We start from the raw sequence: 27230 nt of genomic DNA, 5'->3' as shown, positions 1-27230 counted from the left end.
AAGTTGTTACTGTAATCAGAATCCATAATATTGAATTTTTCCAGAGGGTCTTTTATTGCCTGTTGTCTATTCTCACAGTAATTAGAGCTTTTATAAATGAAATAGTGACTACAGAGGGTAATTTGTTAGAAGTTTTTTGCTGAGTGATCAGGAATGGTTTCCTGATAGAAGTGCTTGAGCACTGCTGTGAATGCTTTATTTCCCAAATTACTATAAAATGGCTTGTCATAATAAGACACACTCTCTCCCCCAAGTTTCCTTTTCAAGAAAACTTTATAGTGTTTCATTTTAAGAACAATTACACAACTCTCTGCTACCTCCTCACCCCTGTTGTCGCACCTTTTCTGGTCTCAAGCAATTACCAGATACTAAAAAGGTTGGGCTTCCCCTGGTGGCTCAGTGGTAAAGAATCCGTCTGCCTGCCAGAGCAGGAGACACAGGTTCAATCCGTGATCTGGGGGGTTAGTGATTGTCGGAAACTTTGAACTGAGCCTATGAACTCACTCCACTCCAAACAGCGGCTATAGAAGGCGGATAACGTGGCATTACTGTGAAGGCTTGCTCAACTTTCTGCCCCTCTCCCCCCTCACCTCCTCCACCTTGCTGGAGATGATCCCATAATTATAACTCTTTTTGCACCTCTTCGGAGATCACAAGAAGCACCTAATTACCAGATGATTTGAGAGAAAAAGTCCAGCTTATTTGAGTTATTGTCTTCCACTCTTGAAAAGTTACAAAGTTAGCCTTAGAGGAAAAAAAAGACCCCAACTCAATTTTGAGAGCAGAGCTGTTTTTTTTCTTTGTTTTCTTTGAACGCATTGATTATTTCTAAAAATGTACTAATGGCAAAGGCAACTTGCAGGAAAGCAGCACCCGACCAACAGCCCCACATATGCACGTATATATACAGCTCCAGCCCTGGTCTGTCTGCTCCCACTAAGGGCAGCTCCCCAAAATGCCTCACAAAGGAACTTGTTCATGGCACATGCTGTGATTTTGAGGTTACTGTCTTTTTGTTGTAGCTCTTGTTCATAGTGAGAAAATAAGACCAACAAAAGATGCAGAAATCTATTATGTTTTCAGTGGCTCCAGAAATTTCTTGTATTTTTGGCAGCTGTTTTCCCATTTGCAGTTGCTCTTAAAAGGGAGAAGCAAGCAAGTTTTACTCAGAAGTAACATTTTAATTGTTCTTCTTAGTGGAGAAAAGGATAAAATAGTTACTTTTTCATCTTCCTTGTCTAGATTTCTATAAATTAATTTACCCCAAATTTGATAGAGGGGTTCCTTGGGTTTGACATGAAAACATGTTTGTTTAAAAATAGCACTTAATGTTATACAAAAAACGCTTTCATTTATTTAAATGAGAGAGAGGTGCTTTAAAAGTTAGCACTGATGCCTCTATGCTTTTTTGCTGAAGCATGCTAGTAATGATTTAGCAATGTGAGCACTTTCACATTGTACAAAAATTGTTGAACTTACCAAACAGGGTGAACTTACTAGTTTTTCTAGCATTTTCTTGAATTTCATGGAAAAATGCTTATATTGTAATATTCTTAGACCTTTTACATTTAATAAAATAATATTGGTTCTAGCATTTTATCCATTATTTAATTTTATCTACATATTACACTTAGAAATACTTCAAGTTTGCCTTTAATTTTTTTAAAAGTGTGTTTCTTCTCAGCCAGAACAATATACGGTGAGACCTAGATCTGGAAATAGAAAAGTTTCAATTCCTTCTGTTAGAATGATAAGCCCAGCGAGAGCAGGAACCTCATCTCTCTTGTTCACTTATTTCCCTGGAGCCTAGAACAGTGCTTGACTCAAGCACCCAGAAAAGTAAAAAATGACTGAATGATTGCCTTCTATGACTTGTGGGGTTTGTTTAAGTTTACTTTGCATGTTAAACGAAATGTTTCTACGTAGCAGACTACAGCATAATGCTGCAGAGTAGGACCCAGTGGAATTAAGTGCTGGGATGACCCACTCAGAGAGAAATAAGATTTAAGGGGTGTTGGTAGGGACTGTTCCCTGGGTGTGCCAAACCCACTGACATATTCCTATGTTTTGCCTCTCCCCAGGAGCACTCACTGTGGGCCTTGTGCGACAGTGTCAAACAATCCATGGACGAGACCGGACATGCATCCCACCTCGGCTTCCCCCAGAGTGGGTCACCACACTGTTTTTTATCATCATGGGAATCATTTCATTGACTGTCACTTGTGGTTTGTTGGTGGCTTCCCACTGGCGAAGAGAAGCCACAAAATATGCTCGATGGATAGCATTCACTGGAAGTAAGTAACCTGTGCTAAGTAAATTTGTCTAGAAGGCACTCACACTGGTATTTTTATGAAGATATTCAAGTCTCAGTAATAAGGACTCTCTAATCATCAAAGAGCACCATTTGTGTACGGCCATCAGATAGACTCCACGCAGTCCCATCAGCTCTTCAGAATTCTCACCACAAGACCAGGACATCCAGACCTTAATTGCTTTGAATAAAGTGCTATTTTAATGAATTTTATTTTTGCTCACACTGTGACATAAGTTTTCCAGGCCTGTGACTCAGAGCTACCACTAACCTGAGTCTTTTCCTCTTCTTAAAGGTATTGGAATCTTCTGTCAAATAAAGATAAATCTAGAAAAATATATACAGAAATATAAATTAGTTTAAGGTGGTGATTTGCTTTTTAATATCATTGATTTGAGTTTCTACTGTAAGTTGTTGCGTGATCATTGAAAAATCAACACATTTAGCTATCTAACAATTGTTTCTCAACATTTCTTACGCCATTAAGCTATGCCCAAGGGTATGATACATATATTACACATTCTCTTGTACTTTGCAAAATTGGTTTAATTTCAAAACACAACACAGGCTTTTCCCAAGCTAAAAGCAACAAAAATGCACAAAGGAAAGATTCCTGTAATTTTGCTTTCTTCTTTCTAAAGCAGTTTTATCCCCCAGGGGACATTTGTCAAAGTCTGTAAACATTTTAGATTGTCCCAACTAAGGGGATGCTACTGGCGCGTAGTGAGCAGAGTCCAAGGATGCTGCTAAGAAGGGTACAGATGCACAGAATAGCCCCACAACAAAGACTTATCTGGCCCCGGATGCCAATAGGGCCTGTTAAGAAACTCTGCATTAAAGAACAACATAACTATACCTATGCCAAATAATACAGGATTTAGTTTCTAATTCAATATCTTATAATCATCTCAGGTTTTCTTAAGATTTTTTAAAAAATAAATATTATAGTACAGCTTACTTTGCCTTGATATTGTCATGTAGAATTTATAGGGGCAGGCATAATCCCATATATTCCTATTAATGTTACAACTCAATTTATTCTTAAAGATCATAGGATAGGGATATTCGTTCATGAGTCTTTTTTTCTCCCTATCTCTCTATGAAGCTCTTTCTCTTTAGAGAATGTATACATTTCCAGATCTATTGTTTTATTTTCATCTCTATTTCTCCCTTAATTTTAAAATCTAGATCAAGTTGCAGTTGACATAAAAATGCTTCTTCAACCTTGTTAAGAAATGTAAAACAAGTTGATGATCTTGTTTGAGGTCAGACCGCCTGAGACAGTTTTCTAAATAGTAGGGTCTAGAGGCAGTTACAAAGATGGGGCTACTAAATTAAAGGGTACTGATGAGGAATTTAAAGAGAATCTTTACTTACAGATATAGTTACTTATCCAGATAGAATTCACTCTTTAGGAGTTAAATAACATCCAGAAGGATTTAGTTAAAATTTGGGAGTGCATATTCCTTGATGGCTCAGACAGTAAAGAATCTGCCTGTAATGCAGGAGACTTGGGGTCAGTCCCTGGATTGGGAAGATCCCCTGGGGAAGGAAATGGCGACCCACTCCAGTATTCTTGCCTGGAAAATTCCATGGACAGAGGCTACAGTCCTTGGGGTCACAGAGAGTCAGACACGGCTGAGTGACTAACAGTTTCACTTTCCATGCTCTGAATATCAAAAATCTAAAATGTAAGTTAGCAATGTAGTATGAGTCAAAGAAAAGCACCAAGTTACTCACATGAGCCATTGATTCTGTGACTCAATAAAAGCAAAGAACTTTGATTATCTTGTTTTCCATTCCTCTTCAAGAGAGAATATTTACATATGTATTTAAATGTACTACCTTGAAATATAGGATTTTTTCCTTTATTTTTCAGGTTAAATAATTTAACTTCTTAAAATATGTGTATGATATATAATTCAGAGCCTGTGAAAGGGTTACCAAGTGAAAAGTAAATCTCATTTATGGCCTGTTGCCCAGTTATCCACGACTCCCTTCCTGGAAGCAACCATTCTCACCAGTTCCTGGGGTTTCCTACCAGAGGTGTTCTATGTGTAGAAACATATATGTATATGTGTGAGTGTTCTATAAATACATATTTATTCTATTTATACTATTCTGTGTCTTGGTTTTTTGGTTCAACAGTGTATCTTAGGGTTGATGTCATCTAAGGAAGCATAGAGCCTTTCTCTTCCTTAAATGCATTGTTTTTTTACCCCAGCTAGTCTGCTGGGGTGGCAGTCAGAAGAGGGGGTTGGACTCCCCCTAGTGTTGCCATTCAGCCTTTGAAAATGTACTTCTCGGTAGTTTTGTTAAGAATATAAACTAACTTAATTTTCTAATGGGTTTACACAGAGGAAGTGCTCAAAGGAGAGCCGCACATGAGGGACTCACCTGTGGCAGCAAGAGTGACAAAAAGACGTGTCTTTTTCTTCAAGTCTGACTCTTGTCCTTGCTTTCGCCACCTTACTTTACTTGTCTGCCAGTACACCTGATATCTGGCTCTCACCACCAAGAAATCGATGCCATACAGGATATGAAGTTACGTCTTTACAGACTTTTTTTTAGGACCCAGAACTTAATTGTCAAAAGTTGATAGATATTTTCAGCATTAACAGTACTTAAGATCTGAAGTAACTTCTCAGATCTCAAGAGCTTAAAAGAATCTTATCCACCAGCATTAAAAACTCCTCAGGAAGTATAGATAACTTGATTCCTTGGATTAGAAATCACTGTTGGATACCATCAGGGGTTCATTGCTTCCTAGAAATTTGATTAAGCTGTTCCTAACCAATTTGGAAAATATTTAACACTTGTAAAATATTAAACCCTGCTTTAAATATAGTCATTAAGTGGTAAATGATTACTATAAAAGATAGATTTTTATTTTACAGTAGAAAATAGTAAAGGATAGGAATTAAGTTGGCACATCAGTTAACAGAATGAACAAGAGTAACATCTGCATATGTCTGAAGCACTTATAAATTATTTTAGTGTTTCCTGAGGTTAGATTAATCTATATTAAAGAACAAATTGTTTTTAAGACAATAATGTCTTCCCATTGCTTTTATTAGATTGTCTATAGCTATTTAGATTGTGGTTTCATTTTACTTATCAAACCATATTAAAAAGTGAAGTCGCTCAGTCGTGTCCAACTCCCAACGACCCCATGGACTGCAGCCTACCAGGCTCCTCCGTCCATGGGATTTTCCAGGCAAGAGTACTGGAGTGGGGTGCCATTGCCTTCTCCGATATTAAGATACAAGAACCATTAAAGGTTGGTGACAAATAACACTGATGAGGGGACATTGGCAGCGCTAATAAAGTTGTGTATTGCTAACTATACAACAGAAAGGCCAAAAAATCTAGTACTTAATACCTGAATTTTTCATTCGTTTTGTAGTAGGTATCTAAAAGAAACTAAATATGCTTATGTAACATTATTTGGTGTGGTCATATGCCCAAAATGAAAATAAACTCTGTGTTGATTTAATATAAAATAGTCACGTAAATGGTGCAAAGCAAACAAGCGTGCTGGTGTGTTTCTTAAGTTAGTGTATTACCTAAGAAAATGTTGCCTTTTACTACATTTCTGGAGCTATTCCTTCCAGGATATATTTATAATTGGCCTTTTCAGAAATCTCCTATTAAATTTTGTTGGTTGAGTAACACAAACAATTTAGGACAAGTGTCAACTGGTATATTTATCCAGGATTTTGTCATTATTGCTGGGAATGGGTTTAACACGAAGTTTTCTCATTCAGTTAGTAATGGGGATTCTACAGTAATCTGCCTTCACAATATACTGAGGAAATATTTCTGCCTTCACAATATGCTGAGGAAATATTTCTGCCTTCAGAGAAAGTTGAAAGACTATGAATATGCTTTAAAAAGCACAAAATATTTTCTTGGAAGAGCCAGCCTATCTATAGGTAATTTGTGTTTCTTAAGAAGAGATTTTCTTTGGTAGCACAGGGGAGCACGCTGTTTCTAAAACAACCAACTGTGGAATAACTTCTGCCCAAACACTGGGTAAGATAAATAATATCTATATTTGTATGTACCTTTTCTCAATTCCTTATAACTAATATCAACTGAGAAGAGCATAGAATTGGGAAAATAATACTAGGATGATAATAATCAACATTTATTCAGCACTTAATATCAACCTGGCACTGTGCAAAGGACTTAAAATTGTTTTGTTTATTCTTCTACAACTTAGCCATTTTCAGAATTTCAGAAGACTAAGATTACACTAGTAGAGCCAGAACTTAAACCCTGTCTGACTGAGCCCTTTGCCACTACTTTAAATCGTCAAGAATTGTATATACAATTACTTAGTAGGTTTGGTGGCCTTTCTTAATGCTTGTATTCAAAACTGTATGTAAAAGGCTAAACCAGCTTTTGTTGTATTTAATTGTTAAGCTTGGAGGATCTGTAGTATATGCAAACCTTTTTATAAGTGGTCCATGTTGCAACAGATTTGACCATGTTGTCATCAATCCACAACCCTGCTTATAAACTTCCTTTGTGCCAAATTTTCATTGTTTTCTTAATCACCAAACCATGTTACTAATGTTATGTTTTGGTTTGTTTTACAGTGATCCTTTTCTGTATGGCTGCCCTAATATTTCCAATAGGATTTTACATCAATGAAGTCGGAGGTCAACCTTATAAATTACCCAACAACACAGTAGTTGGGTCATCATATGTACTTTTTGTCTTATCAATTTTCTTTACAATAGTAGGACTTCTATTTGCCGGCAAAGTTTGTTTACCAGGCTGATGAATGTCTAAATCGCTTGACTCTTTTATTATTTTTAATTTTATTTTATTTTTTTATTTTTGGAGGGTGGGGAGGACAGAGGCAAGGCATCTGAGTAGTCCTCACGTAGGAAGATGCTTAGATGAAACTGATGCTGAAAAGAAAAAAACAGATGCTTTGATTTGTTCTCACTATGCACTTTGGATTTAAAAACAAAAAATGAGGAGAGCCTTTTCCATAACCAAATACAGACAATATTGACTAAATCTCCTGAGCATATTCAGGCAGTCAGGTCTGCACTGTGATAGCAACCTAGTGAAGGAGAATGCTTTATACTGAAAAGCATGTGGCCCTTTGTACTCTGTTGTTCCATTTTTAACGTCTAATGATTCATTTGAGGGAGGAAAAGAAAAAAGTCTAAGTATTTATGAATCATGGCGGACCAGAGGGATGCAAAAGATGTTCATGTGGGGCTGGCCTCACCTCCTAAGAAATTAGTGTTCACAGCTTCCTTGTAATGGTATGAGTCTTTGGCACCAGAATGGATTGCCATTGCATCACTACACCAAGAAGCCAATAGATCAAAACTTGTTTGCTAAAATGTATGTAAAAATTCTGAAATTCCCTATTCTCTGTGTACAAAAAAAAAAAATTTAAACACTAAGAAACATGTTGGGGGTGGGTGGGTGGGGGAAATGTTCCTTATATTTATATAAATATATATATAATATATATATTTTGCTGATGCAGTATACAGTGTGTATATATGTGTGTGTGTGTATGTGTGTGTGTAAATTTATATACACGCACATGCAAACAGTTCCTGGAAGAGAACTCTGAATGCTTTGCTAGCAAAACACTGTGGTGTGCAAACCTAGAACCCAATAGAAAAAAAAGCCATTTATCTGAAGGCTGCATAGTGGAGAGAGTCTTCAGTTTACCTCATTCTTTGTAGCAGCCCTTGATTTTAACTGGTTTTTGTAATAGGTACAAATAATCCCATACCTTTCTAGGTGCAATTTTAAGTTAAGCTAAAATTCTCTGTAGGGTTAATTTATTTGTACATGATAGTAGAAGGTAAGATCATGTCAAATCTTATAATTTGGGGAATCTGACACTATTTAAATTATTGGCAACTGTTGTCTGTTGTATAGAGGTTCTCTTTTTCAACTGGCTTGGTCTGTTACATTAATAATGCATTGTATATGTTGAAGCACACAACTTTACATAAGTTCAAAATCTACTAGGAAGATCAATTTACAATATTTTGGCCATTTATAACACTAACTTCACTCTGCCATAAAATTAATACTTTTCATCTGTAAGCATTATTAATAATCTCCTTTACCAAAAACATGAGCAATACAATATTTTCTTTAAATGCTTTATGCCTTGTTTGCTAAAAGCTAACATTTTTGCATTTAGTTTAAAGAGCTGTACTAACCTCACAGCTTTATATTTCTTCCTGAAAGCAACATTGCAGCTAACCTTTGAGCCCACAGATCATTTTAAAATACAGTATTTCTCTTCTCCACATTTCCATGCCTTCATGCCTAGTTGTTTTTCTAGATAAACACGATAGATAATCTCCTGTTTGAAATGTGGGGCAGGAGAGTCTTTCATGGCAACGGCAACCCAAGTGTCCCTCTCAGTAGAGTGTAGGTCCCTTGTTTCACACAAATGGAAATGAATGCACTGGTTTTTTTTGTTTGTTGTTTGTTTTTTAATGATTACTTCAGAGATGGGGCTGCCTCCTCAGTTATTCAAGGTATGAAATGGAGGAGCCTGATGTGTTTCACACTGGCTTGTTTGACATTCATATTTCTTACTGTTAATTCAGCAGTATTTGATTGTAGAAGAAAACCCCAGTGTTTCAGCTCACTCAGGAGTCAGGGTAAGAGGTGGGCCACCACTGTGGTGTGTTCCTTGAGTGTACTGGGGGAATGTCACACATTTCCTTCCCAGGGTCAGAGAAATCTCTAGGAAATGCCTGAGGAAGACTAATTTTCCCCAAGTATCATGGTGTCTAGTCCATTCTAAGAATACCACTGGACATGTGCTGTGGAGGGATTGCAGTTCTCATTGGGACCTGATTGGACCTCAGTCAGGTGGATCACTTTGAAGGAAAGCTTTGGTTGTCGCCATTTTTATACCACTGAAGTAAAGTGTTTTTAGCAAAGTATGGTTCAAATTAATTTATGATAATGACCAAGAGCTTTTCTCTTCCAAAAGATGAATTTTATTGTAAATAGTTTCTCAAAGTATTTCTAACTGGATCAAGAGCATGGGGAGAGAAAGTTTCTCAGCTGCTAAGAATTTCCCCACTGTTTACTTCTTTCACTTACAGTGGTATCGCATATAAGAGTGCAGAATTGAAGGTTTTATTTGTATCTATTACACAAACCATAAACTTGTCTTTAATTTCATCACTGTCTTGGAGGTCCAGTGCGCAAAGGACTGATGGGGGAAACTCCCTCTAACCAGTCCGCACTCTAACCCAGGATGAAAACCATCCCATCAAGTAGTATGTGAAGTCACATCTTTGTACTCTTCCAGACCAAACATTGAAATGGACTCATTCATATAAAATTCTATAAATCCTGTAAGTGAAAAGATAGACAATTGTCAGCAGTTGCTTTTAAAAAGGTCACTATAATAAGTACTATAGAGTACAGTATTAATTTATAGCAGGAAATCATATCTTGTAAACTGTATATAAAACACTGTTTAATGGTGCAATCATTTGTCAAACTTTTGTCTGTTACATTGTTTTTAGAGTGTGTGCATTCTTCTCATACCTAAGAACATCACTGTAAAATCTGCTGAAAAATATTTATAGGTTTTATTTGCACAAGACTTAATTAGTTTGAAATTTTTGGAAGCTCCTATTGAACATGCCTAAACATCTGTAAACATGAAAAATCTTCAATTCATTAAAAGCAAATATTTCAGTATGATTCTTTCCAAAGGTAATCCATGTTCTATGTTGTTAACGTGTGTATGTAATTTTTCTGACTCTTCTATTTCTTATAAACCTATTTTCTGTTTCATTTGTTTTGCTTCTGAAGGATGGCTCCTTTTTTTTTTTCTTTTTAATGTTCTAGATGACCAAAATACTTCATTGATTTTTACTCTTTTGCCTAAATCTTTGATATCCCTTTTGATGTTCTGTGATTTCACTTAATCTCTTAAGTAAAATAGTGAACAGTCCTGGTGACATACAATCTATTGATTTTGAGGAAAGACCCTGAAAAGGTATTGGAAACTAACTTTGAATATACTACTCTTAGCTATGATTTTGCATCGTGGGCTTCATGGGAAGAACATGTTGCATTTATTTTGTCTTTATTAAAAGACTACTAGCCACAAGTTACTCTGATTATAGTAGCTGTTTTATCAACCCACTTTGATCTTCTTTTAAAATATTAAATTTACATTCACAATTCAAAATAGTAAGCTGTCTTTCAGAACTAATTTTTGAAGGATAAAAGCATATGAAGGAAAAAAGTGGCCTGTGTAGGTTGGATTCCCTACACAGGACTTATTAGTTATATCACCTCAAGAGATTTTAAAGTTTGTGATCAAGGCCTGTATATTACCCCAAACTTTATTAAGGATTGTTTTCTAATTGGTTATAGCATTTTTCAATTAATAGTTTAAAAACAAATTGTTAATACAAACTGTATAAAATGAACATAATTTTTCTTCACTTGTATTTTTGTTATTGAGCAAGTTTATCAAAATAAATTGTCTACTAAAGAAACTAAAAAGGCTTCTATTACTTTGAAACAAGATTTGAATTTAAAACTTTATTTTAGAAATAAATTTCTTGTAGAGGTTTCACATACTCACACAGTGACACTTCGATGCCTCTTGGTTTGATTTTGTTGTTAGCATTGTGCCAGGGAAAGGTCTCCCCTCTCCCACTCTCCTACCTACCCCCTAGGGAAGAGATGCTATTAATATTCTACAACATGGGTTAGTGTGTGTTTACCAATAAGAAGAGGCACTCAGCAATAAAAGACCATACATGTGGCAGTCTCTTCTGTATCATATTTCCATGGACTTGAAGAGAGGTACTGAGCCAAGGCGCTCTCATCTTTTCTTTTTTCCTTGTACATTGACCTAAAGCCTTTCATCTTTGCTTCAGTCTTCTGTTTCTACTTTATTTCAGGCCAAAGACTCTTAGCTTGTAAGATTTTAAAATAGGGCTTGAAGGAGCAATGTAGAGCCCTTTGGTTTCCAGACTCATTCACATGCTCCATCCCAGCTTTACTGTAACTCTGTTTAGGAGTATTGGGAGTAGCCTCGCCTAATAATCGGAGAAGGCAATGGCACCCCACTCCAGTACTCTTGCCTGGAAAATCCCATGGACGGAGGAGCCTGGTAGGCTGCAGTCCATGGGGTCGCGAAGAGTCGGACACGACTGAGCGACTTCACTTTCACTTTCCACTTTCATGCATTGGAGAAGGAAATGGCAACCCACTCCAGTGTTCTTGCCTGGAGAATCCCAGGGACAGGGGAGCCTGGTGGGCTGCTGTCTATGGGGTCACACAGAGTCGGACACGACTGAAGCGACTTAGCAGCAGCAGCAGCCTAATAATAACTAGTAATCAAATAAAACACTAGGTTTACCCTTCACTGCTGTTTATCTGTATGGCTTCTGCAGGAGCCTCATGGGGAATTGGGAGTTTAAGACAAGGTAGGATTTGGATGTTCTTGGCTTCTGGACCTTAACAGCATCTTCTTAGGATGACCAACCATCCTGGTTTGTTTGAGACAGGGCTTTTCTGGGACATGAGATGTTCAGTGCTGTAACTGAGAAAGTTCCAGGCAAAAAGAAATTAATTGGTCACCCTACTTTTGCACCATTCAGATCTTACCCCAATTTATAACACAGATTTGAGGTATTTGAAGGGTTATTTTCTATAAATATCAATGAATAGGTCAACTGGAAATTGCAGTGGTTGACTAAATACTGAACTTCTAAGAGAGGGGAAAAAAACGCCTTTTTCTTCTCTTTGTAGGAAAAGGCAACACACTGTCTTTTAAGAACAATAATATGAGTTAAAAAATACTTTGAGTTAGTCTTCCATCAACTCTCTTCTAACCACTGTATGAGAAGATTATAGGAAAAACACCAAGACTAGAGGACTGTGGGTTCCTTTTATGCAAAGTCAACTCTTCTGGGTCACAGTTACCCAGCAACAAAATAAAAGTAGTTATTTATAAGTTGTATTAAAGATAGAAAGCATAATGTATTATTTTTTAGAATTTTGGTTCTTTTCCCAGCAAGAAAAAAAACACTGGGATATTTTCAAGCACATTGAAGGTTTCTACAAATAAGCCCCAGTTCTAAAGACTAAGACCACCCAAGATTAAATCTCAAGATGAAATTCTTCAGGAGACTGAAATTTTCAGAGCTGGATGAAATCTAAAAGCATGTTCAGTGTTTCCATTTTCCAGATGAAGTAATCAAGGATTCAAAGGCTTCTTAACTTTCCCCAAGTCACATAACTAGGTCTCAGCGGGACACTCAATACTGTAGAAAAGAATGTGTTTGACAAATAGGCCTTGGGCAGTTGTTGACCTAGGACAGTTCTTCAAATTCTATAGCCACTTGAATTAGTGTTTCTTCAACTAATCTCCATCTAAGTCAGTTGGCCCAAATCATTTCTGCCAAAATAATCTTAACACAGAACACTTTTCATTTCTTCACTTGAGTTCCTGTTATGCCCACAGTTACAGAATGAAAGCCAAGCTTCTTTAGCATAATATTGAAAACCCTTAATGACCTGACTTCAGGCTATCTCTTCAGTTTGATTTCCCATCATTCTCTTTTCACTTTTTACTGACAAACCATCTTCTTTCTTTGACTACACCTTGCTCTCTGTCTTCGCTGTGCCTGTATGACCTCCCCCTTGCAGTTTCTTTAATCCCTCTCGTATTTTAAATAATCTAATTCTTTGTGCTGTGTTTCTCTTTTGCTTGTACCTCTGTAACACAACTAACTAACTAATCCAGACTGCCTGGATTCAAGTCTCAGTTCCACAATAAATCACGTAATAAATCACTTAATCTCTGTGCACTTTGGTTTTCTTATCTGTAGCCCGGGTCTGATAGTACCTACCTCATAGGGTATTGTTGGTTTAAATGAGGTAAAGCACGGAAAGTTCCTGGTACGTAGTAAACCTTCAAGTGGTGGTTGCTGCTGTTATTAAACACTTCTCTATAATTTGATCAAACTTCTGAATTCAAGGAATGTGGCTTTCTCATAGTCCAGAGACCTGACACAGTGCTTTACATGAATTACCATGATTAAACTTGGGGCTAGGTTATAAAGGAAAACTGAAACTATTTCCTGGAGATGTGAAAGGCCCACTCACCTATCTTCCAGGATTGTTTCAGTGAACTTTTTCCTGAAAGCAGAGACATGCATAGATCAGCAGCCTTTATGGGTGAGTGTGGTTATTTTACTGGTAAGTATTGGACTGTGTAACGTGCCAGTCTTGCTGACCCCCCTAGGATTTCTCTGGACTCAACACCCTTTACTACTACATTCACAGTGCTCTAATATTGATACTCATACAGAGGACCACGATGATAACAAGCACCTTGTTGATCCTGAAGAGAACTCTGGAGGCTTCTTCAAGCTTGTGGGTTCTTCATTCTCTTGAAGCCTTCCATACATGTGGTGTGTTTTGCCGAGACCTGGTTCTACCAAGATGGTTTTAATTGTTTCTGCTAAAAGGAATGGACTCAAGGATTTGTTCTCATTTTAGAGGAGATTATCCCCAACTGACCATCGTATGGTACTTTAGTTGCTATTGCCAATGTGTTTGGTCACCATTAAATCAATATTTATTATCTGTTGAGGCAAGTCAGTAAAATTAATGCTTATGTCCTGACGCTGGCACTCTTCATGTTGTTTAAATACTTAATTTAGTTGTGTAAGACAGTTCAAGTATTTTCTTAAATAAAAAAACTTAAAACCTTTTTCTTTCACATTGCTTTGTTTTCTGTGGCAAAATGCAAATGTAGTTGAAGAACCACCAAAGAAAACCTCTCCCACTATCCTTGATAAGTCGTGTTAGAGGGGAAAAAGTAATCCACATATCTAAGAAAGTTTTTAACTACCTCATCTTCTACATATTTTGCTAATGTAGTTAGTGCAAAATGGACTTGGGTGTTGCAGTGCCCCCCGACACACACACACCACTCAGACACTTTAGCTCATTTCTGCTTTCAGGGCCACTGGCAACTTTTTCTTGCCCTCAGTGCTGCTGTGAAGAAGAAAGTTAACCATGACCCTAAATTGGGACAAAATATTTTTTCTTTTAACAGTAACACGTCTGTAATTTTTAAATGAATATAGGAAATTAAAGTTCCTTCCTGACATTCCACCTTCCAGAGAGTACCACTGTTGACACTTTACTAGGTATTCTTTCAGAGACTGCTTTCTTTACAGAGTGTGTGTGTGTGTGTGTGTGTGTGTGTGTGTGTGAGTGTGTGTGTGTGTGTGTGTGTGTGGTATTTGCGTATATTTATGTGGATGTATCCTGTTCAACTGTTTTAACAAAAGCAAGATCACATTATACATGAGTAGCACTGCTTTCTTTTTTAACTTAATTTATGATGACTATCTTTCTGTGTCAGTAAATATAGATCGTCCTCATTTTTAATGACTGTATAGATAGATACATCTCTTACACACTGTATAATATAGATATATTTCTCCTTTCCTGTTGTACATTTGTCTCCAAGTCTTTGCTATTACAAATAATGCAGCTGTGAACTTAATCCTTAGATAACAGAAACTCCCCAAATATCTTGCCAAATATGATAATCTGACATTCTAACTGAAGCACATCAATTACTCTATTAACGCAATTCATATTTAAAAAAAAAAAACTGGTTAAAAAAATAGTGGCATTCGTAAGAGTTTAGAGAAAGAAACTAACATTAAATCCATGTTGTGTTTTTCCATGTGTCGATTAATACTCCTATGAGGCGGGAGACAGTATTTTATAAATTAGAAAACACTGAGAATCAGAAGGGTGAACCATTTACCCAAAGTTTCATTAGTGAAACGGGGTTTCAAACCTAGGTTCCCTGACTTCAAATCTAGAACTGCTTCTGCTGTCCCACATTGCTAGTTTGGCTAGTCTAAAGAAAATAAAAATAGCTTGTCCCAGATGCATGATTCCTTGGCTCAGACATGAGCAGCTAAATCTATGGTTTGCTTCTTCTGGATGTGGAATGCAAACAACCATAAAAGGTAGTCTCTACTTATAAACATTACATATTGAAAGAAAAAATTACATAAGTTACTGTCTTTAATCTGCCATTATTCACTGCTCATTGTCAAGCTTTCTGCAATCATTGCTAATTGGTATTTTATAGTGCTTACTTCCTTAACTAGCGAATTACATCATGTCATCCATTGGTTTTATCGGAACCCTTTTGAGAATTGAGCACATAGGGAAATTTTCCCAAAAAGGCCATCCCCTATCCTACCTATAGCACTTTAAAAAATCAACTAGATCTCTTCTTCCTTGTTGGTAGGAAATCTGTTGGCCATTGGGGACACCCTAGAGTTGTGCAGAGACCCATGGCTGAAACTTTAGAAAGTCCCCTCCGGCGGTTTGACTGACCCCTCTGGTGGTGAGCCCCTATACTCATTGCTGCTCAAACATCAGCTCCTCCAGGCCGAATGGTGCAATAATCCCCACACTTGGGGCATGGTGACCTTTGGTGAGGCAGAAGCGCCTATGCCTCTGGACTTTCTTCCTGGATGTACCAAGGACACGTTTCCCCTTAGGTCTTGCCATCTCACCACTATGGCTCCCAAACACTGTGCAGGTCCCTCCTCCCTCTGATTTCAGATCTGATTTCTTGACCTCTTTTTCTGGGGACTGTTCTCTCTTGCTTTGGCTTTCCTCAGTCATGTTTGCCTAGTGTCCCCTTCTTTGGTTAAACCACAACAAAATCAGATCTTTTCATGAGGCTAATTTCACCCTCTGGCTCCAGGACTAGATGCAGAAGCCAGATGTGGCCAATCAGAGTCACAGTGATTGGTTCAGGAATGAGTATGTCCTGTGACCAAGCCAAGCCTGGGACTCTCCTGGAAAAGGGTTGTTCTCCTTCCTTTAGGGTGCTGAAGGCTGTAGAGGGGGAAGCTGAGGGCTGACGTCCCAAGTTTGCCAAACGCTCCTAAAGAGCCTACCTAAGAACACAGCCATCACAAGGAAATGGAAACAAATTTCTGTTAACATAATTTTAGCCTTTGGATCAAGCCATGCCCAAGGCCAAAATTATTCCCGAATTTTTTCTGTCTTCTGAGTAAATAAATTCCCTTTTTTCCTTAAGCCAGTTTGAGTTGTGTTTTTGTCTCTTAAAGAATCTTTATACTTTCCCACTTTCCTCTTGACATTGAATACATCCATCACTTCCCCATGCTTTGGCATGTCATTTTAATCTTTTAAGTAACTTAGGCTTTTACAACAGAGAAGGCGATGGCACCCCACTCCAGTACTCTTGCCTGGGAAATCCCATGGATGGAGGAGACTGGAGGGCTGCAGTCCATGGGGTCGCGAAGAGTCGGACACGACTGAGCGACTTCACTTTCTAACTAACTTCTGCCATAAGGGTGGTGTCATCTGCGTATCTGAGGTTATTGATATTTCTCCCGGCAGTCTTGATTCCAGCTTGTGCTTCTTCCAGCCCAGCGTTTCTCATGATGTACTCTGCATATAAGTTAAATAAGCAGGGTGACAGTATACAGCCTTGATGTACTCCTTTTCCTATTTGGAACCAGTCTGTTGTTCCATGTCAAGTTCTAACTGTTGCTTCCTGACCTGCATACAGGTTTCTCAAGAGGCAGGTCAGGTGGTCTGGTATTCCTATCTCTTTCAGAATTTTCCACAGCTTATTGTGATCCGCACAGTCAAAGACTTTGGCATAGTCAATAAAGCAGAAATAGATCTTTTTCTGGAACTCTTGCTTTTTCCATGATCCAGCGGATGTTGGCAATTTGATCTCTGGTTCCTCTGCCTTTTCTAAAACCAGCTTGAACATCTGGAAGTTCACGGTTCACGTATTGCTGAAGCCTGGCTTGGAGAATTTTGAGCATTACTTTACTAGCGTGTGAGATGAGTCATGTAAACTCAAATAGAAAAAAGTAGTAACAATGAACTTTTCAATGTTGGGTTTTACTTCTTGTAAAATGTTGAAAATCCGTTATCCAGGAGCAAAGGATGTTGTGAGGGCAGTAAACCATCTATCTTGAGCCCTTGTGTCTCCAAAAATGGTGTATCAAAGCTAGCCAGCCCCTTCCACCCAGGATTTCCAATCAGGTGGGCCCAAGGACCCTCACCACTTGCTCACAGGGTAGCCTTTGGCTGGTTTCTCTTGGCATCTTGTGACTTCCCTCTTCTGACTTCTTTCCTCTTTCTAGGCTCCTCCACTTGTGCCTCGTTGGTGTTGACCAAATGCCATGATTTATAGCTGCTATTCTCACCCATAACTAGTCTGCCCAGAGTGAGAGGTGATAAGTGAGCTGTCTCTGTTTTGAAGAATTTTGTTGTTTCTGATCTGACCTATAGAGGGATCTTGGGGTCAACATCTGAAGGGGTTCTCTATCACATAGTGACTACCACAAGTAGCACATGTTCTAAATTACGAATTAAAGATTCAGTAAGTGAAGATCGTGATTTGAGGAATGACCTGGAGAAGAAAAACTAAGTGCAGATCCCTTCGCTACTACAAGCTAGTTAGTTGACATTGAGTACATCACTTCATCTCTCTTGACTTCCATAGAAGGAGCTGGAAAGGTCCCCAACTGTGGGCTAAGAGCTGGTTACATCATAATCACCTGGAACCACTGTTAAAGATTCATGTTCCCATGCTTTGCTACAGTTCTGTATCAGTCTGCCGGATGGGAATGTAGGTATGTTTTCTTAGCAAACAACCTAGATGATTGTGATGGGCACCTGGGCTTGGGAACCACTGTAGTAGGTGATCTCCTCTTATGCTAAGAGATCACTGAGCCTGTGTTGCATTAGCCAGGTTTGGGTGGAGCTGGAGCTGGTGGGGGTGAGGGACTGCCAGACCTCTCCCAGGGAGTGTGTTTGGAGGGCCCCAGGGAATCTGCAGAAGAGAAGGAAGGTCATCAGCTTTCACGCATGTCACAGGTCCTCTGCTGTCTGTCTTCAGTTCCTAGCACAGGAAGGCAGCAGGCACCAGGGCTCCACTGGCCTAAACCATAGTTTTCCGATGACCCAGAGGTTCTAAAACTAGAGAAGAGTTCCAAATCCTGTTCCTGGCTTTTGTGGGGGTGGAGAAAAGCAGAGTGCCCAGGGAGAGGTTGTTACAAGCAACAAAGTGGTAATTTCTTCCCCAGGGTGAGGAACGTTTTTTCCCTGTCCCTGCCTCTAGCTGCAGTGGTGCGGTCTGTTACCTTGGATACCGGCTAACACTTCCCGACAAACCAAGCTTCACTGTTGCTTGGAGGAACTAGAAGTGGGAACCAGGAAAAACAGAGTCCTGGGATGACCAGGGCCCTTCTCCCAGAGTTGGAGAAATAGAGAAATGCAGGTGAGGTTGAGAGTCACAAGTATTGATAGGGTGGTAAGAGAGAGGGTGGGGGAGGCCCAGACACTAAGCTCTGGACTGAGTGAGAAAGACTCAGGGAGCCTGGGTCTTGAGCACCTGCTGTCTACATGCCAGGCATTGTGCTAGATGCTGGGGGTACAGCAGTGAAAAAGGGAGAAGAACTGTGACAATTTGGTATGAGACAGCCAGAGGGCAGGACTAGGAGGAAGTTATTTCCTCCTTAGGGGTTGGGGGCAGCAAATGGGGTTCAGGAAAAACTTCTTGGGCTTTCTTATCAAACAACTTTTTGTTGCAAAGGCATTTCTAGAAGTAGATCCAACTTGAGCAAAGAAGAGGATGAATTAGCAAGGTGTATAAGTGGGGTTATCAGGGTGCACAAAAGGATGCAAGATGAGGTAGAGAGGTGAGTAAAGAATAGAGGCAAAAGGAGTGAAAAGTCTTTGAAGAAGATCTGGTTTGCTTGTCTAGGTACTGAGGAGCCATGGCAGGGTTCTAAACAGGTAATAATACAGACAGTTCTGCATATCAGAAAATCATTCTGGCAGCAGATTGTAAAATGGGTCGGATCGGGACAAGACTAGAGGTTACTAGGCAGTTAAAAATACGAACCCTGGGGGTGGCTTTATCCTGGATAGTTAGGAGAATCCTAGATCCAGATGTTAGCACACCAGGAACTTAGCTGCAGATTCTCTTTTATCCGCTAATCAGGGCTACCTCTCTCCCTTTGACAAGGTGCCGTTTCCTGAGGACCTGTTTGCAAGTTCTCTCCCCCTGCTGTGACCAGTCTCCCGAGGTAACGTGGCCCACCTTTGTCTAAACTCCAGACCTGCCCTGAGTACATGTATTCAACAAATGTTTGGGGGCCAATGTTTTTTTAGGCGATGATTACAAAGAACCGTTTTAACTTAGTTATGTTAACTAAGTCCCTGCCCTCAAGGATCTTCTAGTGGACTGATGGGGAGGGGAGAGTGAGGCAGAGACATAATAAATATATAGAATATCAGATGATGAAATGTGCTACAGAGAAAACTAAATAGGGCAGAGGAGGTCCTGTCTGAGGAGGAGCAATCAAAGAAGACGTCTCTGAGAAGGTTTCATTGAGCAAAGGCCTGAGGGCAAGGGCTGTTCAGCTCTGCCTCCCCATTCCGGGTCTCTCTGGCTCTGAAGAGGCACTCTATAGATGTACACAGAATGAATGACTGCTTGAGTCGTATGCTGAAGTGCTTGAAGATGTGGTGGGTTTTAAAATGGTATTCCTCATTCATATAGTACTTTGTATTTTCCAAAGCTCTTATATATTCTCAGTTTCATCGGAGCCTCTTGATGGAGTTGAAGTAGACAGCACAGTTACTATTATCCCCACGCCATTCTGCAGATGGAGAAGCCAAAGGTCCAGTGCTCCTTTTAGCACCCCACACTGTTATGTTAGTTTTATGCAGCCCAAATACTCCTCCATCAGCCAACACAAGTCACCCCGGAATCCAGTTGTGCAAGCCTCTGAGTCCATTAGGTTGTTAGAAAAGAGGGAACTGAGCCTGAGGGGCATCCAGTGTTCACGAGGCCTTTCTATTCCAACAGTCTCGGCCACCGAGAGTTTCCCAGCTAACTGTAAGTAGAGCCAGCTATTTTTTGAGACATTGCCACATTATCTTGGTGCTTCCCAGAAAAGAAAACTCTTCTGAATAAGAGATTAAAGACCCAAAAGAGAAAAAGAAGTTGCTGAACCATCATTATGTTGCTGTGTGTGTGCTTATTCGTGTCTGACTCTTTGTGACCCCATGGACTGTGGCCTACCAGGCTCCTCAGTCCATGGAATTTTCCAGGCAAGAGTACTGGAGTGGGTTGCCATTTCCTTCTCCAGCGAATCTTCCCGACCCAGGGATTGAATCCGGGTGTCCCACAGTGCAGACAGACGCTTTACTGTCTGAGCCACCAGGGAAGCCCCTTTACCACTGAGCCACCTGGAAAGTCCCTGAACCATCATTAAACTATTTAATGTTTTCATGAGAACACCCACTCCAATGTTAAGCTTCAACTCCATCTGGAGATTCCCACTGGCTGTGTTTTAGGCAATTTTTTTTTTTTTGGTTTCAAATAACAAGAAACCTAAATGAAGTTGCCAGGCGGCACTAGTGATATGGGTTTGATCCCTGGGTTGGGAAGTGGAGTGCAACCCACTCCCTAATTCTTGCCTGGAGTATCCCACAGACAGAGGAGCCTGTCACGAAGAGTCACAAGGGGTGACAAGAGGTCAGAGTCGGAAATGGCTGAAGCAACTTAGCATGCAGAAAGCAAAAAGGGAGGAATTAGAAGGAATTCCTGCAAAAAGGGAGGAATTAGTAGGAACAAGTATCTAATGGAACCCAAGAGCAGGAAGTGAGGTCAGTTCTTCAAGAACCAAGGTTTACCTCCCCTCCTCAAAATATTTGCTGTCTACCAGTTGAGATCCTGGAGAAGGCAAAGGCACCCCACTCCAGTACTCTTGCCTGGAAAATCCCATGGACTGAGGAGCCTGGTGGGCTGCAGTCCATGGGGTCACTAAGAGTCGGACACAACTGAGCGACTTCCCTTTCACTTTTCACTTTCATGCACTGGAGAAGGAAATGGCAACCCACTCCAGTGTTTTTGCCTGGAGAATCCCAGGGACAGGGGAGCCTGGTGGGCTGCCGTCTATGGGGTCGCACAGCGTCGGACATGACTGACGCGACTTAGCAGCAGCAGCAGCAGTCGAGATCCAACCTGTCCATTCTAAAGGAGATCAGCCCTGGGTGTTCTTTGAAAGGAATGATGCTAAAGCTGAAACTCCAGTACTTTGGCCACCTCATGAGAAGAGCTGACTCATTGGAAAAGACTCTGATGCTGGGGGGGATTGGGGGCAAGAGGAGAAGGGGACAACAGAGGATGAGATGGCAGGATGGCATCACTGACTCAATGGACATGAGTTTGAGTGAACTCCGGGAGTTGGTGATGGACAGGGAGGCCTGGTGTCCTGCGGTTCATGGGGTCGCAGAGTCAGAAACGACTGAGCGACTGAACTGAACTGAGTCCCTGCTCTCTTGTGATTTATAGTCTCACGGGAGAAAGATGCCAATTTTAAAAAATCACACTAATGAATGTATTATTCTAAATTAAGTACTTTTAAAGAAAGGAGCAAGTTCTGTGATAGTTTACATAACACAAGAAACCTGGAATAGAGTGGGATGGTGGGGTAGACTTCGCAGAAGAAGTGAAGTGTGAGCGGAAGAGTCAAGGATGAGTGACTGGGGGCAAGGAGGGGAAGAGAATGTTCAGAGCAAAGCCAGCCCATGAAAAAGTCCTGTGACTAAAGGAAATGCACAGCATGCCAGGGCCTGAAGGGGAAGGGGAGCTGTGGAACACAGACATGGTGAAGGGTGGTGGAGCGGGAAAGCTGGAGAGGTCATTGGACAGTGGCCAGAGCCTGTGAGCCTCAAATGCCATCGTTATGATCTTAATCTTTATTCTAGAAATAAAGGGAAGACTTTAAACAGTTTTAATCAAGAGGCAGAAGAGGGGGTGTGACGTTGGGTCTGTGGGGTTTTTTGGCAGCAACTTATGCCTTGTGGGATGTTAGTTCCCTGACCAGGGATTGAACCCAGATGTGGCAGTGAGTGCACAGTATCCTAACTGCTAGTTCACCAGAGACTGCCCTGGATTTCTGTTTTTAAAAAATCACCTCCCAAAATATTGAAAATAAAAGCAAAAATAAACAAAGGGACCTAATTAAACTTAAAAGCTTCTGCACAACAAAGGAAACTATTAGCAAGGTGAAAAGGCAGCCTTCAGAATGGGAGAAAATAATAGCCAATGAAGCAACGGACAAACAACTAATCTCAAAAATATACAAGCAACTCCTACAGCTCAACTCCAGAAAAATAAATGACCCAATCAAAAAATGGGCCAAAGAACTAAATAGACATTTCTCCAAAGAAGACATACAGATGGCTAACAAACACATGAAAAGATGCTCAACATCACTCATTATCAGAGAAATGCAAATCAAAACCACTATGAGGTACCATTTCACACCAGTCAGAATGGCTGCGATCCAAAAGTCTACAAGCAATAAATGCTGGAGAGGGTGTGGAGAAAAGGGAACTCTCTTACACGGTGGGAATGCAAACTAGTACAGCCATTATGGAGAACAGTGTGGAGATTCCTTAAAAAACTGGAAATAGAACTGCCTTATGATCCAGCAATCCCACTGCTGGGCATACACACTGAGGAAACCAGAAGGGAAAGAGACACGTGTACCCCAATGTTCATCACAGCACTGTTTATAATAGCCAGGACATGGAAGCAACCTAGATGCCCATCAGCAGATGAATGGATAAGAAAGCTATGGTACATATACACAATGGAGTACTACTCAGCCATTAAAAAGAATACATTTGAATCAGTTCTAATGAGATGGATAAAACTGGAACCTATTATACAGAGTGAAGTAAGCCAGAAAGAAAAACACCAATACAGTATACTAACGCATATATATGGAATTTAGAAAGATGGTAACAATAACCCTGTGTACGAGACAGCAAAAGAGACACCGATGTATAGATCAGTCTTATGGACTCTGTGGGAGAGGGAGAGGGTGGGGAGATTTGGGAGAATAGCATTGAAACATGTATAATATCATGTATGGGAAAAAAATAAATAAATCTGAAAGTCTGTTACAAAAAAAAAAAAAAAAAGTTCAACATTCAGAAAACTAAAAAAAAAAAAAAAAAATCACTCTGACTTCAGTGAGAAGAGATTTGAAGGGATATAGGGAGGCCAGTTAGGATCTACTGCAGTCATCTATGGCACAGGTGACAGTGGCCTAGATGTGAGAAATGTCAGTGGAGACAGAAGTGGTGAGATTTGAGAGAGGTAAAATTTACAAGATTAGGGACTTCCCTGACAGTCTGGTGGTTAGGACTCTGGCTTCCACTGCAGGGGGCACAGGTTCGATCTCTGGTGGTAGAAGTAAGATCCCAAATGTGGCACAGCATGGCCAAAAAAAGGGAAAAAAAAGCAAGATTAGATGATAGAGAGGATATGCGGAATGAGGTTATCAAGAATAATTCATTTCTGACTCATATAAGTAGATGGATGGTGGTTCTTTTCTCTAAGTTAGGGAACAAAGACCAGAGGCTAGTGTGTAGAAAATTTGAATTCAGTCTTGGACATGCTGAGTTTAAGTTGCTCCACATGGAAATATTCAATGTAATTGAACACAAGGTCTGGAGTCAAAGTGAGAGGTCTAGGCTTTTGACGTACAATGGGGAGTCACTGATATACAGATGACAGTTGAAGTCAAGGACAAGGATGTTTGCCTAGGAAAAGAGGAGAAAGTGAGAGGAGACCTGTGTGCATGATTTATCCTTGAGGAACACCAACTTAAAATGCTCAGGTAGAGGTGAGCCTGCAAAAGAGACTAGGAAGGAGCAGAGAAAGGAAGAAGCCAGGAGAGAAAGGCCCCAGGGAAACCAAGGCCGGGAATGGCCCTGCCCTCAACTTGGCTCTGAAGATGGTCTTTCCCTGCTTCTCAATGTACATGGTGGCCTCACAGCTCTTCATTCTGAACTCCCAGAGGGAGGATCTGATTGATCTGTCAGGCCCACGTCTACTGACCCCCATAAGCTGCGAGCAGTAGCTGCAGGGACCCACCCTCTGAGTGGCAGTTGTCAGAGGAAAAACTCGGCCTCATCTTAATGTTTTCCCTCTCCACTCCCTCATCCTCTAAATCGTTATGGGCACTTGTTGTCTTCTCTGCCTAGTTCACTTGCTGTCCTCTCTGCCAGACTTCACCACGGCCACCTCCTTTTCATCCTTCAAGAAAGCCTAAGCTCAAGCCTCCCCTGGTGGTCCAGTGGTTGACTCCACCTTCCAGTTCAGGGAGTTAGATCCCTGGTTGGTGAGCTAAGGGCCCACATACCATGGGCCAAAAATTAACAACAACAAAAAGGTCTAAGCTCAAAAGACACCTTCACTGACCACCTTACCTACGCAAAGGAGATTCCTGATTACTCTCTATCCTTCCTTCACAACACGTTCTACAATTTGTTATTACTATATTTAATTTTTTAAATTCATTTATTTATTTTGGCTGCCCTGGGTCTTCACTGCTGCACAGGCTTTCTCTAGTTTGGGCGAGCAGGGCCTACTCTCTAGTTGCCGTGCAGTGGCTTCTCTTGTTTGGAGCACAGGCTCTCGGGCTCGAGAGCTCAGTAGTTGTGGCTCCTGGGCTCTAGAGCGCAGGCTCAGTAGTTGTGGTGTGAGGGCTTAGTTGTTCTATGGCATGTGGGAATTTCCTGGACCAGGGGTTGAACCTGTGTCTTCTGCATTGGCAGGCAGATTCTTTACCATTGAGCCACAAGGGAAGCCCCTACTATATTTAATTTTTAACATCAGTCTCTCCTTCTGGCAGGACAAGGACAATGTCTAGCTCCATGATTGTCAGCTGGGGACGACTATGCTCCCTGGAGACATTAGGCCATGCTTAGAGACAGTATTTGGAGAAGGCAGTGGCACCCCACTCCAGTACTCTTGCCTGTAAAATCCCATGGACAGAGGAGCCTGGTAGGCTGCAGTCCATGGGGTCGCTAAGAGTCAGACACGACTGAAGCGACTTAGCAGCAGCAGCAGCAGCAGCAGCAGTTGCTGTTGTTACAACCCAAGGGGCAGGGACGCTCCTGGCGTCTGATAGGTAGAGCATTCTTCAGTGCATAGGACGACCCCATGACAAAGAATCGTCCAAAACGTCAGAAACTCTGAAGTTGAGAAACGCATCAAGTAGGCGTTCAATGAGGGCTTACTGAATGAATGAATTAAAGAAGAGTTGAGCTGCATATAGATGCCCTCCAAGGCCATTGTCTACGTGTTGCACTCATCCCTTTCTGGTATTATTTTGCTCTCTAGGAAAATAAGCACTGGATGTTTTTACAATGGCCACACAAATTAGTGATGTCTTCCACGGTCAAGACAGTACATTTCTGGAAAACCACTGGTAAGCATCTCTGATTTTTCCAAATGAAAGCAACAACAATAACATTTTTTTTTTCATGAGAGTTGAGGGGGAAATACGTGCCTTTAAGGGAGACTGGGTAAATGATAATTGCATCATCTTACACCTGAGGGCTTCAGTTACCTAACTACCAAAACAATAAAATAACATGTCTTATGAACTTGGCATCCACATTTTATCAAGATCTACACAAGAAACTCCCCCAGTTACTACACAGAAATAAAAATGCTTCTGCAGGCCCTGACAGTCTGGCATCAACGTCTGGCACCAGGGCATTGACCAAATGACTTTGTGTTTTGTAGCATGAGGAGAAGCAATGACAGAGATCCACAGAAGCAGTTGAACCAGAAGAATATCAACGAACTTGACCAAAAGCTAGACAATGGACTCCTGGTTACGCACGTTAACCAGACACAGGACTTACTGGTAAAAACCATAAGTGCTTCTACTGTGCAGCCATGCTCACAAATCATAGCCGGGAATGCAGACTGTGTTAAATTCTGGGTATTTCTTTCTTCATGTAGGATCTCAGGACTAGTTAAGAATTCATCTCTAGTCTCCTGTCTTTAAAAATTACTAAAGAATCTCTATGCTATTTATAGAAACAGTATAGCCTTCTTGGCCATATCATCAAATATTCAGGAGGGTGTGAAGATGCTGTCCTTGTTATCAAAGCTTGAAGACTAATGAATTTAATTCTAAGATGCTCCTTCCTGAGATTTGTTTTTCTTGTAGGATTTCCTAAAAAATCTAAATCCAAAATTCAGTTTTGGGAAGTGCTATTGGAGCGAGAGAGTTGCGGCAGGAGAATTAACCTCTAGAATAACCAGTACTGTGGTCTTGGTGACTCTCATCATGTTGATGAGCTGTCTTCTTGCGGTGGTGAGTGGATTGTCTAGAACTCACAGCTCACTCTACCGTAGAAACAATTGTCATCGGGGGGCTGTCCGCGCAAGTCTGGCCCATAACTCTCTACCCATACTAGAGTTTAACAAAAATCTTTTGAAATGATAATCAGTCAAAAACAATACAATTTTAATGCTGGTGGTTAAAAATCAGGAAAATAGTTGTGTTTTACTTTTCTCAAGTATTGGCACTAACAGGAAAGCAAGTTTAATTACAAGGAAATGAGCAAAGGTCAGTAGAGTCTGGAGATTCTGAAGCATTCTCTCAGTGACCTTAGATGTTGATCCTGTGAGTATCTATTTCACCTAATTTCTTATCAAATACATGACTTCCCAGGTGTACAAGGACCACTCTTACTTATCAGCCACAACCGGGGCCTCATTTACCTCACAAATTGCAGTGGGAAAGAGAGAATGGATTGCCCCAACAAAGATCGTACTCTGTATGTCAAGCACACCCTTTAGCGTGTAATCAGTATGTCTACAGTCAAAATCCATAATGTGTTTAATGGTGCTCAGATGCTCAGTCGTGTCCGACTCTTTGCCACTCCTTGGCTCCTCTGTCCATGGCATTTCCCAGGCAAGAATACTGGAGTGGGTTGTCATTCC

The 27230-nt window shown here is 40.4% G+C and overlaps 2 protein-coding genes across 5 annotated transcripts in view; both read left to right on the top strand.

Moving 5' to 3' along the window:
- Window positions 1–7760, top strand: part of MOSMO (modulator of smoothened) — a 75886-nt gene extending 68126 nt beyond the window's left edge. Inside the window, exons 2-3 of the mRNA XM_027527248.1 lie at window positions 2082–2294; window positions 6916–7760. Of these exons, the coding sequence (XP_027383049.1) occupies window positions 2082–2294; window positions 6916–7100 (398 nt within the window). The 3' untranslated portion in view covers window positions 7101–7760. The remainder of the gene's footprint in view (window positions 1–2081; window positions 2295–6915) is intronic.
- Window positions 7761–18549: 10789 nt separating this feature from the next.
- VWA3A (von Willebrand factor A domain containing 3A) overlaps window positions 18550–27230 on the top strand; it is a 58177-nt gene continuing 49496 nt past the window's right edge. For 3 of the 4 annotated variants that reach the window (XM_027527339.1, XM_027527338.1, XM_027527341.1), the window contains exons 1-4: window positions 18550–18674; window positions 19425–19485; window positions 25611–25698; window positions 26019–26142. In XM_027527339.1, the coding sequence (XP_027383140.1) occupies window positions 25637–25698; window positions 26019–26142 (186 nt within the window). In that variant the 5' untranslated portion in view covers window positions 18550–18674; window positions 19425–19485; window positions 25611–25636. Of the gene's footprint in view, window positions 18675–19424; window positions 19486–25610; window positions 25699–26018; window positions 26143–26162; window positions 26599–27230 lie in introns of those variants that run through there. The other variant, XM_027527340.1, reaches the window with a different exon arrangement.

Source organism: Bos indicus x Bos taurus, chromosome 25 (assembly GCF_003369695.1).
Source record: "Bos indicus x Bos taurus breed Angus x Brahman F1 hybrid chromosome 25, Bos_hybrid_MaternalHap_v2.0, whole genome shotgun sequence".
In the NCBI taxonomy this organism is placed as follows: domain Eukaryota; kingdom Metazoa; phylum Chordata; class Mammalia; order Artiodactyla; family Bovidae; genus Bos; species Bos indicus x Bos taurus.
This window is presented reverse-complemented; position numbering and strand designations above follow the sequence as displayed.